Below are 14,739 nucleotides of genomic sequence, written 5' to 3' on the forward strand. Positions count from 1 at the left end.
CCACGAAGGAGTGTTTTTTGAGGTAGTAGCTGTATTGAAATGATTGACAGCCCTATCATACCCTCACCCCGGCACCAATATTTCAGCTACAGAAATGACAATACTTTTCAAGAATGTAGTTTAAATTCTATGCAGCAGTCAAATAAAAATTGTTAAATTAAAACGGGTTAATTCACTACCACATATATCTAATGCTGTCACAAAGCAGGTTTTGTCTTATTAATGTATCTAAAAATAGTGTTTCAATTTTAAACAAGAGCAAATTAACAATACAAAAAACAAAACCATTCAAGGATGATTTTCATTAATATGTAGAAACTTTTCACTTGTCCATGTGAATATCGTGTGAATACAGTATTGTATATCAGAACTACAACTACTAAACCAGATGGGGCAGCTGTAGTGTTTATTAGTTATGTGGACAAAATTATATATATGAGAAAGTCACAATAAGAGCACCAAAGATAACTGAATAAAAACTTAAAACTGTTATGCATTAAAACAAAACAAAACAAAAAACTTAAATACATTTGTAACCGTCTGGCTCCTTCACACACTGCATGAGACCAAGGCAAGGACGTAAACCAAAGAGTAAAGCACCAAATGTAAAACAAAGATGAAAAACAAAAATGAAGAAAACTTTATCTCTGTTTTTTGTTCCAGAGTGACCAGGTGAATCACTTTCTCTTTCTGTCTTGAGAGCAGCGTGGGCAGTACCTGCAGAGGGGGAATAAAAATTGAGGTGGCTAAGGGGAGCTGTAACAATTTTAAAAACACTCGTGTTGCACACACCAATGACAATCGATTTAGACTTCCTCACCATTTTCCACGTGGTTTGGTTGTTAAGCCCACACATGCGAAATGGAACCACTCAATGGAGCACTGAAAAATAAAAAAATCAAAATACATTATTGTAGCACAAACTAACCGCTTCGACAAAAACCAAGCTTTTCAAAAGACACAATCAAGAACCGAATGTTCAAAGCCCGCAATCAAAGCTGCTATTAAACCGTTTTCTTTTCTGCAGTCCTAAAATGATGATGAGGCATGGGCCTGAAAGAGTTTCAGGCTTATCATTTTGAGATTTGGATCTAGGAATAACATGCACCGCTGTTTAATTGCCATGTTTTCATGATGTAAACAAGACAAACAATTTTAAGATCATTTCAGGACTTTTTCCACCCTAAAAGTGACCTCAAATGTAAGAAGTAAACATCAAAATCGAAAATAACATGGATGCAGAAATGTACAAACAATGTTCTGTTTTTTCAAAACTAACCACCACATTGAAAATTATGTTAAATAGGAGCAATGTTTCAAATTAACTCTAATTAACCACAAATAAAACACAGCTCTTCTACAAGTGTTTTGCTTTGACATTTCCTTAGTCACATCTCACAGCAAGAGCCGTGGTGTGCAAAAAGATACACAAGAATAAGACGGACCGCGTAATTGAAAAGTATCTCTCAGCTTAGAGGTACAAAGTGGTGCAGCAAAGACGGCAACATTCCTCACAAGACTGGGCTACAGAGTATGGAGTTAGGAAAACTGGAAAACCAAGCCTGGCTAGATTCAGGGAAAACTCCATGGCTGTGGGAACATATTTTACACAGAGGGGGTTTGTGCTGCTGTAAAAGGCAAGAGCAAATTTAGGATAGATTATATTTGTGCCCCCTGTGAACATGTATATAAGATGTGTACACAAAAGTGAAACGTGAACTCCTAATCTCAACTCACAAAGTGCTATGATCTTAAAAGTACAGTTAGTTTTATTGTGAATGAAGAACTGCTAGAATAAAACACTTCCATTTTTTTCATCTGTTTTTTTCAGTCACTTCATTTAATCATTGCGTGACTTAAAAACAGTCCAAGTAAATAACAGCTTTGTTTAGTTAGAAAGTTCACTTTGGGATAGTTTACATACAAATGGTGGAGGAGTTTTATTGCAACTGAATCAGCTTCAGGGTTCGTGGAAGTAATTCTGTTTCACTGAAATCTTAATTTGCCTCCATGAACAAATCTCTGTAAAAATGTTTAGGCCAATCGTAATTCAGCTGGGAAAAGGAGGTGTTTGACAGTCTGGGAGGATTTTTTGCAAAGTATGCAAATAATACCAATTTAAGATGTTTCATCCGGGTAGACGAAAACCCAACAAGAGATTACTGGGATAAAGTTAAAAGGTGACTCAACAACGTATTAGCTTAAGGGTGTAAATGACATTATTTTAGTCATTTATTATCTATTTTCCCTCCACAAGATTTTAGCTATTTTTTCAGTTTGGGTCACATTAATTTAGGAAAAAAAGTTCTGAATTTATGAGTATCAGAAAACTATGGTACATGAGATGGTGTTTACAAGCGCTGTAAACACCATGCATACAGGAAGTTGTACATGCTGGCAAAAAGAATATAAAATGAATGGCAAGGCACAAAAAGTTGGACTCTGAAAAGGTTTTTGAAATATAAGGTAATATCAGACTCAAAGCTAAAAGGCAGTACATGGTTTTTGATCATTTCTTGAGCTGCATGTCTAAGCTAATTGCATTTTGCTGTTTTTTTTATTAACTGTTCTTGATCACCAACTAAGAGAAATACAAATGCAGAAAACTACCGTATTTTGAGTTCTCCCAGTAATTCATAAATTTGCAGCAAAAATGCAACTCGTATGTGCTAGCATGAACAAATAATGCCTACTTTGCACACAAGCACATGTGAATTAAGGTTGTAAGTTAAGCTATTGTTTTGTTTGCCAATAATAAAAAAGAAAAAAAGAGAGAGGGGAAAAAAAAAAAACCTCACATCGGTGTTGTCACAGCCAATCATCTCGCCATAAGACACCTGATGACACAAACAGTAGGTGGGCTCGTTGGGGTCCACAGGCATGTCCAGCACATCCGACGGGTGCACGTTGCCAAAATTGGAGGCAGGGGCTGTGAATTCCCCTCTGATCAGATGAATGAGAAAAAAAGATTATACACAACATCAGTGTTCTTTTACCGTTAAAACCCAAACCCCATACACAGGATCATGACAAGACATAAAAACATACTGCTGAAAAAGTTTGACTTTCTTCTGTGCGCTCTTGGGACTTCCATCTTCGTCCGAGCTCTTCACCTTAGATCTTGTTTTGGCGGCCTTCTTCTCCTTCTGTCTGGAGTCTACTGGAATTACACAAACACTCCAGCATTACACAAAGCACAGATTTGTAAAAACTGGAGAACAACACAAAACAAAGCACAGACAGAGAAAATAGAAAGCAAACAGACCTTTCTTTCCCTTACTCGAGGTGGAGTCGTAGTCTGTGCTCTCAATCTGTTTCTCCTTCAGGTCAGCTTCAAACCGAGCCAGGTCTGTGTCGAGGCGTCGGATGTGTTTGTCGACCTGTAGAAAAAAAATAAAATAAACAACTAATCAGTCCACTGTTATTTGGTGCATAATTTTGAAATGTTTCAAGTTTAGAACATATGTATTCAGAATACTAAAGTTGTGTCAGATGGACCAACCATTTCATAGGTCTGCATAGCCAGCTGCACCTTGTCATCTCCAAACTCCTTGCATTTACTGTAGGACTGCTGAATCTGCCTCAGTAGGGACAGTTTTTGATCAGAGGAGAGAGTCCGGGCGTTGGAGGTGTATTCTTTGGCCAGAGAGTCAATCTGTCCTTTTAGGTCTACATGAAATAAACATAAGTTTTTCATTAGTACTTTTATTTAACTTTTAGAAATGCTCCTAAAAAAAAAAAGTAAAAGCCATTTGCTGAGCAGAAAACTTTTTCTTGTCTTGTCTCCTATCTTCTTTGGTCTTCATGATGTCGTTTGCTCACTAATATTCTCTAGCAAACCGCACGGGCCTCTAAAGAACAGCGGGATTTATACTGAGATTAAACTGCACACAGGTGGACTCAAATTACAAATGAAGCAGGTTCTGCAATTGGTTGCATTGGGTTTTATTTAGGGGTGCCAGAATAAAGGAGGTTAAGTCGAACCAGATCTCTTTTGAGGCGTAGTATGTTTGTCTACCTGTAGCAAACACAAATCTTCAGCACATTCATTTTTGGTGTACAATTTCAATTGAGATTTTAAAAATAAATTTGGAACAGATCCAAGACACTTTGCTGAAAACAAATTGTATCCATTTGCTTCAATTTCACAAGCATGTTGCACTTTGTATGTCACACAAAATCCCAACAAAACATAAAATATGAAAAGTTCAAGGACTACAAAAACCTTTGTATAGCACCGTAACTTCAAGTCACAAAATGAAAAAATTTGATTCAGTCGGTTTTCAGCATAATAATAATAATAATAATAATAATAATAATAATAAAGTTAAGGTAAGTTTAGTAGAAGCCATCATTTATATGACTGGTGGGATCTGAAATAAAATTCAGGAACATATATAGATCAATAATGCTTAAAGAACGGATACCTCATGTGACAATTTTATTTATTCCCACCTTCTGTGCGTTGATCGAGATCTCTCATCAAATTAAAGTTCCTCTGCAGCTCGAAGGGAAGATTTTCAATGCCTGGATAGATAAAGATGGTGGGGAAAGATAAAAAACATATCAGTTTAATTGCACAGTCGCCACAATCAAACAAACCGAAAAAAAACAATGCGAGTGCGGTAGCTAGCTCAATGTTGTGCGTGAAATGCAATTTATGTTGTCTTCTGAATTTATTCAATAAATACGGATTCATACGGATGCTTTTGTGGGTTAAAAGAATCAAAGTACATCGACAGTAAGTACTGAAACATTGTATGCACTGTGAGATATCCAGCAGCATCTTAGCTTCGCTACAAACAGCTTTTCCAGGAAATAGACAGAGCCTAAAAAGACTGACCGTTAGAAAGTGGTTAACGCGTTTTCCTCCATCTAATAAACAGACATGAACTGCAGTGCATAACTACATGCAAACAATTAATTGACTAAATTAATTGAACATGTGCAAGCAGCTTCAAGGCGTCATTTATAGCTTACTGTCCAAATAATGCTCCAAATACATCCCCGCCGCCATCTTGGAAAAGGTAAACAAGGCAGTTTCCGTTTCGAAATGGACCAATCTGATTTCCCAGACTTTTTAGGGAAAAAAACTTCACATGCGTATGCTTTATGTCTACTGTGTTCACCATCACCCTTAAGAAATAAAACAGAATTGAGAATAGCATTTTTAATATGCGTGGAGTCCAAATTACAGTACATATTTTTAAAATTAATTACCAATTGGAAATAGCGTTTTAATACAGACTCCTTGGTTAAAGGTACAAATGATTTCTGATTAAATTCTAGTAAAGACATGAGCTGAAGTAAAGCTTACATTAATATGTCTAAAATTAATGGTATTCTATTCTACTAAGTTCTTCATTATAATTACGTAAATTCTAAATAAAGTTTTTGATTTTTTTCCCTGTACTCTTTTGGGTCAAAACAGCAGCCCCGTGTACTTAAACCATGAGCAAAAATGTTGAATGTATTATACTTTACTTCAACTGTTAGTCTAACATGAGAAAGGAACTGAAGTTTGTGATATCCAAAATAAGTATATAAATATTTACTTTATTCAGTGAATGACTGAGTCACAGGAATCTTTAAAACTAAATCTTTCCATAACAAAAACGTCTTTTTAAGTTATAGACAGGCTAAAAAAAAACCTTTTCAACTTTATTTTAAATATTCCAAAATGAACCTACATATATTCTCTTAGGTAATGTTTTATTACTCCTCAAGAAATTTATTTTTCTTGAATATTAAAGTGATTAAAACCAGATAATAAGAATTTGAAGTCTTAAAATATTTATTTCATGTTCACCTGAAGCAAACCTACATTATAGATCAGATAAAACAGAAAACAAACAGTGAAATCAAATCTATCAGTATAGCCATATTTAACACGTTACTCTGAAACAGATAACACTGACCCAAAGAATATTTAAATGTAGAGAAAGGGAGTCGGCTATTTAATAGGACTCTACAAAGTTTCTTTGTAATCTGAAATGTTTCACTGCTCACATGTTAAACATTATTTGTTTTTTTGAAACTTGTGCTTCATCTTTTTGAATTTATTTTTTCCCATCTTGTTCTTCATCTTCAAAGGTGATTTCCCCTTTTTGGTTTGCTTTTTCTCAAATCTACTTCCATCTTTTTTGACAGTTTTTGATGCGGTTGTCTGGACAGGAGTCTTCTTTGCAGGGTTCTTTGCCTGGGCTCCCTTCACAGTCTCTCCATCCATTTTGGCAATCTTTGCCTTCTTTGGTCCAGTCTGCGAGCCCTGTTGTCCTTTTGTCTTGATGTTTACTGGTTTCTTAGCTGCTGCTCCATTAGTTTTGGCATTTTGCTTTAGGGCATCTGTCTTTGCTGGCGCAGTTTCATTAGCTGCTTTGCTTTTGGACGGTTTCTCTTTCGGAGAATCTGTAGCTTCTGTTGCCTCAGAAGCTTCTGTTGTCTCGTCTCCTGTAATTACCAACACAAAATTTACGCAATCATAACATTAAACAGAGAAAACATTTCAATCTAGACTCAGATTTGAGAGAGTTACCTTTCCCAACTGAAGCTGATGGGATTACATTAGAGAACTTCTTAAATTTGGCCACAAAAAATCCATCCATGTTGTGGGAATGTGGGTAAAAACGGCGGGTGAGTTGCAGGGAGGGATGGAATCTAAATTTCTTGAAACTGCGGAGGACATAAAATGTTTTTCTATTTAATGACCACAGTGTTTATCAGTCAGTAAATGGATATACTGGTTAACTTTCATTACCTGGTGAAGCCTTCCTTCCCAAAATCAAGTCCGGTTGGGACGAGTTTAACATTCCTTTTCTTCAAAGCGTAGTCCACCACCCACTCATTCTCCTCCACCTGGTTGGACACAGATGTGGTTACTATCAAAACTTAAATCAAGACAAACATCCACACAAATGAAATGAGCATAATAGTGGGACACTTTTATTATTATTAAATGAATTATTTACTTTAAACAAGCTTCTATATCTTTCTGAAAAGTTACTTGTAATTAAGTACTCTTGAAATAAGCCAAAACTAATTTATTTGCACTAGAAACTAGACTAAAACTACTTAGTAAGATTTTGTGTTTTTGCTCCATAACTTGTTGATTTCATATAATTGTTCAGATTATGTTAAGGTGAATAAATTGCAATGTTTTTAATAATAATAATAATTCAGACATCAGTTTCACTGCAGTCCTGACTGAACCTCATTTCGTGGTAACACATACCATTATTGAGCATGTGCAGTAGACCAGGTATCCTCCAGAAGAAGACGCTGCATTCACAGAGTCGATAGCTGATAGAAGCAGTTCTTTTTGCAAATGAGCAGAGCGCAGAATATCCGGCTCATCCTAATCGTAAAACAAGATTAGAGGGAAGACGTTTTAATGCGCAATTCAATTTTAACTAAGAGGGTATCTGTAGATCAATGGGCAGAGACAAGCTGTGATGTCTCACCTTACTGGTCTTTACAGCTGGATCTTTTGCGATAACTCCTGTGCCTGAGCATGGTGCATCGAGCAGCACTCTGTCAAACCCTCCCATTACCTGCGGCAAAAACCTCCATAGTTCAGTAAACTATAAACGATACAGTCGTGGCATTTATTTAAACCGAGCACGTTTTGCAAATGAACATCTGAAATGAGGCTACCTTTGGGAACTGCCTGCCATCGTAATTGCTGACCACGGAGTTAGTGACCCCGAGGCGGTGAAGGTTTCCCACCACGCTCTTCAGTCTTTCAGCGTTAGCATCATTAGCTACGATCACTCCTGTGTTTCTCATCAGCTGAGCTAAACGGAGGGACATTCACTTCAACATTTAGCTCTCAACACATAATTTGCAGGCATAAGAGTAACATATCTTACCCATATAGGAGGTCTTTCCTCCAGGAGCCGAGCTCATGTCCAGCACCAGCTCCCCCTCCTGTGGAGAGAGCGCCATGACAGGAAGAAAGCTGGAGGCTCCCTGCAGCATGTAATGACCGGCCAGATACTCCGGAGTCGCACCTGGATTCAAACAAAGCATGACATCAAAACTCTGGCGGCTGAAATACGCTTCTCTGAAAAAAAAATTCAGGCTAAAATTAGAGTTAACATGTTGAAGAGTAACGTACCAATAGGCACTGAGGAGTCATAGATGACCAAACCCACTTTGGACCATTTCCCCAGTGGGTCCAGGTTTACTCCTCTGTTGATCAGAGCCTAAACAAGCACAAATACAAAATGGTCCAAGTTAAAATTATGTCAATTATTTCAAAATAGCTTCAGATTTTTGTTTAATATAAATGAGCCAAGTAAATCTTTTGTCTTTTCCAAAATGTGTCATAACTATAATCAAAGTCTGTCTTCAGCAGATGTGTGTAAATAAATTAAATCTGAAAAGCTGCTTTTATATATATATATATATAAAAGCTTGATATTGGCACTGTCATACTCCAAAGAGTGCAGAGCATTTACCTGTGCAAGGTCCCGCCTCCTCGTTTTCAGCGTGTTGGTTCGAATTGTGACTGGTCTCTGAATTTCATTGGCTTCCAAGAAGTCAACAAGCTGCCGAAAGCAACAAAATTGACTTATTTTTCAAGCTGCCACCCATAACCTTTCAGTGAATCACAGATTTGTGGATGCAAAACAAACAAACCGACCTCTGAGAGAGGGAAGAGGTCCATTAATTTCTCAACGAGGAATTCGTTGTAGCTATAATAAGTACAAAGGTCTTTCTTCAGAAGAGAGAGGTAGTCCACTCTGGCTTTCCCCTCCTCCCTTTTTGCTGAGAAATTACAGAGGACATCAATGTTGTCCTTTATTCTCTGATGGACTCCCTTCAGGTCCAGAGACAGGGCACCTGAAAACACAGGTGACAGAGGAAGGTTTGGTCATTTGCAGAACATTTCCTGACGATTTGCTGTCAGTTTGCAACGACAGACTCACCCTCCTCGCTCTCCTCAGCAGAGGGAAGTCGGAAGGTATCAAAATCATCTGCATTAGTTTGGATTGTTTCCTCCTCATCCATGTCAGAATCTGATTTATGCTTTTCGTCACCATCGTCATCATCATCATCATCCTCGTCCTCCTCTTCTTCTTCATCATCATCACTGTCTAGACCCATGGATTCCTTCAGTTTTTTCTCTTTTTTGGCAGCACGTTCGATCGGAAGAAGCTGAAGTGGATCAAATCAACAGATTAAGTTAATTTAATATTTTGCCACAATTATAAAATCTAATCATTCCTGAGCAGATTTAGACTTCTGATCGAATGGCCTGAGGACTAATTTAACTTTCAACTGCGAAGTTCGACAAACTTCTGAAAGGAAACAAAAGAAAACCTGCAGACTTTCGCAATCTTCCAGAAAAGCTAAAAAGAAGCATTTCAGATGGAAATGAAAAAGTTCTACGTTAACAAAATGAATGAGTAAACTCAAAGTGTCATGCAAACACTACAGAATGGTTAATATCTATCATATTGGACTGGCTACATTAAACAGAAGCTTTTTAAATGCCAACTTTAAAAAAAAGAGAGCTAAATCAGATAACATACATCATCTCCATCACTGTCCTCCTCTTCCTCTTCTTCCTCTCCACTGCCATCATCTTCTGCACCATAGTCATCAACCATTTCTTCATCATCATCATCATCATCTTCTTCTTCTTCCTCTTCCTCCAGGTTTTTTAATCCCAAATCTGCACTTTTCTTTTCTTGTTCTTTTCCTCTCTTCTTCGGCAGAAGCACCTGCTCTTCCTCTTCCTCCTCCTCATCTTCCCACATCTCCTCGCTGTCATCCTCACTTTCAGGTTCATCCATTTTCCTCTTTGTAGGTTTCAGCCATTTACTGTTGTCATCACTGTATCCTTTGGACAAAAATAATAAGCACACATTTTCAATTAAAATTTCAGACCGATGGAGAGAGCCTTTTAAGAAACATACAAAAACAACTTCTGTAAATCTTCACATTCAGAACACATTTACTTCAAATTTTGCAGTGAACAAGAATCTAGGATTATATTTTTATCCAAGAATTCCTTCATTATTCGTTATGCATAAAAATGCTCTTGTTTATAGAAAAAACAACTCAATCTTATGTATAAAGTAGGAAATAATTACCCCACTCTGTAGTTGTTTTTTAATCAAAACATATATTTGTCATTTTTAATCTTTCAACTAGGTATCTGGGATTATATTTAAGCACAGCTGACAGGTAGAGATAATGCTAAAAACCAATAAATCAAAACTCTGTTGCTTGGATGTCAAATATACTAAATGTGAGCGGGAAAAGTGTCTTTTTTTAATCTTTAGCCTAGCATTGCGTCAGGTTGATTTCCCTTAAAATGTTTGTGTTATTTGTTGCTTTGTGTTTGTACTCAGAAGTCAAATTTCTTGAGATCACCAGCTAAAGTCAGAACATTGAACACTGGGAAGGTCGTAGGTCACCACCCAGAGTTTTACATCCAATATGGCTATTTCAACACAAAACGTATTGAAAACCATTTATTTTTGCTCCTGACAGTTTGACATCTGTCACATCCATGACTCTTTCCAATAAACCTCAAAATAAACCTGAAAAAAACCCATTATGGCAGTAAAGAATAAACAGATGTCAACAAGAAACTATTACAAAATGATTTTTATTTTACAATAATAATGGAGTTTGCAGGTGGATGAGAAGTGAAAACACAGTGGAAAGTACATTAACGTGGACAGAACCAAAAATACTTTACTTTGTGTTTAATTGATCCAAAGGCACATTTAAAATGTTGCTTATAGTGACAGGTTTATTTTCATTTCTAAAACATGACATGGACAATGGTTCAGATTGATGCGCTTACCTCTTTTTGGTTGTTTCTCAGCAACATCTTCTGGCTTTTTCAGGTTCTCAACTCTCTTAGCAGCTCTAAAAAAAATTGCAAACGTTACTAAACACTTTGCAAACACTGTGGCTGTATTTAAAGCTCACTAAGCAGTCCACCCGTTACCTTTTTCTGGCTCTACTTGACAAACGTTTTGGTCCTGCATCTTCTGCAAAGACAATAGAATGTTATACACAACCGGCAGTGTGCTTTTGTTTCCATTAAGGATCAGTAAAAAGATACTTACCTCCTGGATCTATAAAGTTGGCCAACTCAACCTCTGCTCCCTGCTGCTTTCTGGATTTCTTACCCGGCCCCCTCTTCACCTTGTTGGTGGGATCAAGCTTCCGACCCATGACTCCAACTCTCAGCTACAACCTCAAAATGAAGAAGCAGAGAAAATTAAATCCCTACTACCACTCCTTGCCCTAACAACAAATTAGTGAACATTGTTAATACCCTACATATCATACCGAGTCTGACATAAAGAGGCTTCCATTACAACGTAACCTTCAGCTCTGGAGCCACAAGCTGCTCTATAAACCCTCTACAGTGGCTCTATTTAGCTTTGACCAATAAGAACATGGAAATAAACAATAGTTCTGTTGAGTTTCCTGACAGTACAGTGGACACTATCTAATTTATCAGTGAATGAACATCCTTCAAAAATAATTGTGGCAAATAACATGCTGTCATGGTGAAGAAGTAATGTACATATGCACAGGTTGTAGTTAAAAAAACAATTGGTAGTATAAATCCTTCAGTAATAAAAACGATCATACCCCAAGTAAATATAGTCTGCACCTGTATGTTTAATAAAAACAGTGATTTCTAAGAGTTTAATGATCCGATTTATAAACTATTGATATTACAGAGGGAAGTGAAAGTATGAGAACTGCTGGATTTAAAATAAAAATAAATAAAAATAAAAATAAATTAAAAACTACAAACTTATCCCACCCTGGCCAGTTTAAACTGATGGCAAACTTTACTAATACCTCTGTTTATAATAATAGGTTCAAAAACATGGCTTATGGAAACAAGACAATCAGCGACTGAAGATAATACATGGCAGACATGGGAGCTTATATGTAAAAGGGTTACGCAAAAGATCGTATATAGATGCTATATACAGGTAGTAAAAGCCTGCGTTACTGACTCGAGTTTTTGGTTCCTAAAAGATATACGAGCGAGTTATCACTAAACTGCACAGGGACAAACGGATCTGATTATCAAATAATGAGCCTTTTATAAAACAAGACCTGCTTCAGCGTACCCAGTTGGCAATTTAAAATGTTTCAGTTACGAAAACTTTGTTGTGTTTTTGGCTTCACAGACAAGCTTAACTACATAATTCTCAAATACTCACCCACGAATCGATGCTTTTGACTTCAGACTTTCAGGTTTCCACACGTGAAATTTCCTTCAACACGTTGCTGGAGAATATCCGGCGCACGAAAATGACGTACTAATCTTGCGCGGCATTAAAATATTTTGGATTTATTTAAACAAAATGGTAAATGTTCTCATTCATCATTTATGTAAAACTAAACAGATTAGCTTATATAAATTCATTACTTTATGTGGTTACTGTATTTTATTTTTTTTTTTTTTAAAAAGAGACCTCTATGCGGTTTCCATACTGACGTCATCTTTCTGCGACTAACAAAAGGAGTCATGGCATCTGGAAAGAAGCGTGGTCTGGAACATTTGGATGAATATGAACCAAAAGCAGCAAAAACAGGCAAAATCAACCTCCATGATCGAATGGCTGAAAGAAGGCTCATTGTTATTCTGGAGGGAGCATCGTTAGAAACTGTGAAGGTTAGAGAATAACGCTGCTCTTAATTACAAACACAACCAACATCTGTGACCAGCTAACGCTGAGAGGATTTAATTCTGATCTATGCTTGTTGCTGTTTGGTTTGTGTCTTACAGGTTGGTAAAACATTTGAGTTGTTAAACTGCGATCAGCACAAAAACATGATCATCAAAAGTGGAAGAGATCCGGGACACATAAGACCAGACATCACACATCAGGTAAACACAAACCTTACATCAGCTTGAAAAGCTTTTTACACCTTTATTTATTCTGAATTATTATGAATAGAAATTGATTTCAATGCTTTTCCCACTTATTCTCAGATATCTGAAATTACTACTTTTTATCATAATCCTTGATTTGGTTTTTTTTGTTTGTTTTTGCGTGGTTGTGTTTTTTTTTTAGTTTTTTTTTACTTTTCTTACAGTATGTGCCTGATTAAAGTTTCTGAAAACAATCTGTCTCTTCATTTCAGTGTCTGCTTATGCTGATGGACAGTCCGCTGAACAGGGCGGGCCTATTGCAGGTTTACATCCACACTGAGAAAAACGCCCTAATAGAGATCAATCCACAGACCCGCATCCCCAGAACTTTCACCCGCTTCTGTGGTTTAATGGGTATTGTTTCTTTTTTGTTGTTTACAGTGGCTTGCAAAAGTATTTATTCCCCTTAATCTGCTTTTACATTGTGATTATGTTCGGTAGATGGTGTTTGCCAAACTGCAAAGGTTCTGTTTTAATAAAAACCTCTGTGCCACTTTTCAGTGGCTGTGAGATTTGTGACATGAATCAGTGATAGTTTTCCTGCTGACAGATTTTCCCAACCGAGCTGTGGATCTTTATCGCTCCTCCAGAGTTCCCATTGGCCTATCGGCTGCTTGTGTGATTCATGCTCTGATGTTTTCTAACAAACCTGTGAGGCCTTCACAGAGCAGCTGGATTCATGTCGAGATCACAAGATTACACTCAGATTGACTCCCTTAATCAGAGAATTTATGAAGAAAATCTTTTAACATTTGATGTATAGATTTATCAGATTAAAGGGAACTTAATAAAAATGACTGTCATGTTTTTTTTTTTTTTCATTATTATTTCTTCTGTTTGTCAAACTGTTAGAAATCGTCTATCGATTCCCTTCCACCTCACAGTTGTTCACTTCTTTGTGTTGGCCAATCACATAAAGCTGTTGCTGGAAACTGAATTTCACAGAGGAACTTTCATGAGGGATTAATAATAAAGTTCTATCTAATCTAACCTAAAGTACACTAAAGGTTGTAGTCATAATATGACAAAGCATTGAACAGTTGAAGAGGGATAACGACTTTTGCAATCTCCTTTTTAATGCATAGCCAGGTTTTCTCTCCATCTCTTTGACCATTTCTTCTCTCTCCAACACCAAAGTTCAGCTGCTGCACAAACTGAGCGTCAGGGCCGCTGACGGCCCTCAGAAGCTGCTGAAGATGATTAAAAACCCGGTGTCTGACCACCTGCCCCCCGGCTGCCCCCGCATCGGCATGTCCTTCTCCGCCGGGGAGGCCGTTAACGCTCGGACCGTGGTGCCAGAGGGCCCTGCAGCAGTGGTGATCGGAGCGTTTGCACATGGTTCGGTGAGGAGAGGATACAGATAGTCCTTGTTTCACGGTTTCAAATAATTTCTCAATATAACCCAGTGTTGGGTTTTCTTTCCCCTCAGGTGAATGTGGACTACACCGAGCAGACAGTCTCTATAAGTAACTACCCCCTCTCTGCAGCTCTGACCTGTGCCAAAATATGCTCCGCCTTTGAGGAGGTTTGGGGCGTCCTGTGACAAACGGATTACAATGAACTGCTGAAGGGAAACAACTGTAATTACATGGTTCTGATTGCAGTGGACCAGATTTACTGGAACAAATGCTGAGCGTTGCCACAAGAACAACGACAGGAGGAGGAGAGATCGCCCACTCCCACATAAATATTGTTTTTGTTTGTTTTCTCAAGATGAGAAACGTGAAAACAAAAATCATTCTGTCAGCATAATGGGATCATTTTTACATTGTTTCCAGATAACAAAAAAATAAAAATTATTATAATGATTG

The 14,739-nt window shown here is 37.3% G+C and overlaps 3 protein-coding genes across 6 annotated transcripts; 1 reads left to right on the forward strand and 2 right to left on the reverse strand.

The window, feature by feature from the left end:
• Positions 1-11: 11 nt before the first annotated feature.
• On the reverse strand, positions 12-5,086 carry ing4 (inhibitor of growth family, member 4). Of its 3 annotated transcripts, none has more exons than XM_014993026.2 (8): positions 4,981-5,086; positions 4,456-4,527; positions 3,503-3,669; positions 3,266-3,380; positions 3,049-3,157; positions 2,799-2,943; positions 821-882; positions 12-717 (listed from the first exon to the last, which is right to left on the reverse strand). In XM_014993026.2, exons 1-8 carry the CDS (start codon positions 5,015-5,017, stop codon positions 678-680), a joined length of 747 nt encoding a protein of 248 aa, XP_014848512.1. In that variant the 5' UTR covers positions 5,018-5,086; the 3' UTR covers positions 12-677. The 3 variants fall into 3 exon arrangements, with proteins under 3 accessions (XP_014848512.1, XP_014848511.1, XP_014848513.1); XM_014993025.2 differs by having other exon boundaries at positions 3,049-3,160; XM_014993027.2 differs by lacking the exon at positions 4,981-5,086 and adding an exon at positions 4,844-4,965 and having other exon boundaries at positions 3,049-3,160.
• A 690-nt stretch (positions 5,087-5,776) lies between these two features.
• nop2 (NOP2 nucleolar protein homolog (yeast)) lies at positions 5,777-12,322 on the reverse strand. Of its 2 annotated transcripts, none has more exons than XM_014993020.2 (16): positions 12,213-12,322; positions 11,091-11,214; positions 10,970-11,012; positions 10,823-10,887; positions 9,537-9,847; positions 8,931-9,159; positions 8,645-8,844; positions 8,460-8,549; positions 8,117-8,204; positions 7,869-8,009; positions 7,654-7,793; positions 7,461-7,550; positions 7,232-7,354; positions 6,758-6,855; positions 6,536-6,672; positions 5,777-6,450 (listed from the first exon to the last, which is right to left on the reverse strand). In XM_014993020.2, exons 2-16 carry the CDS (start codon positions 11,197-11,199, stop codon positions 6,020-6,022), a joined length of 2,295 nt encoding a protein of 764 aa, XP_014848506.2. In that variant the 5' UTR covers positions 11,200-11,214; positions 12,213-12,322; the 3' UTR covers positions 5,777-6,019. The 2 variants fall into 2 exon arrangements, with proteins under 2 accessions (XP_014848506.2, XP_014848505.2); XM_014993019.2 differs by having other exon boundaries at positions 11,091-11,221; positions 12,213-12,317.
• Positions 12,323-12,476: 154 nt separating this feature from the next.
• emg1 (EMG1 N1-specific pseudouridine methyltransferase) lies at positions 12,477-14,737 on the forward strand. Its single transcript, XM_014993021.2, has 5 exons — positions 12,477-12,667; positions 12,782-12,883; positions 13,141-13,282; positions 14,066-14,271; positions 14,358-14,737. The coding sequence occupies exons 1-5, from the start codon at positions 12,521-12,523 to the stop codon at positions 14,469-14,471; spliced, it is 711 nt and encodes a 236-aa protein (XP_014848507.2). The 5' UTR covers positions 12,477-12,520; the 3' UTR covers positions 14,472-14,737.
• The last annotated feature ends 2 nt before the right edge of the window (positions 14,738-14,739 follow it).

Source organism: Poecilia mexicana, unplaced genomic scaffold (genome assembly GCF_051168715.1).
Source record: "Poecilia mexicana isolate PSO_F unplaced genomic scaffold, ASM5116871v1 scaffold_16, whole genome shotgun sequence".
NCBI lineage: Eukaryota > Metazoa > Chordata > Actinopteri > Cyprinodontiformes > Poeciliidae > Poecilia > Poecilia mexicana.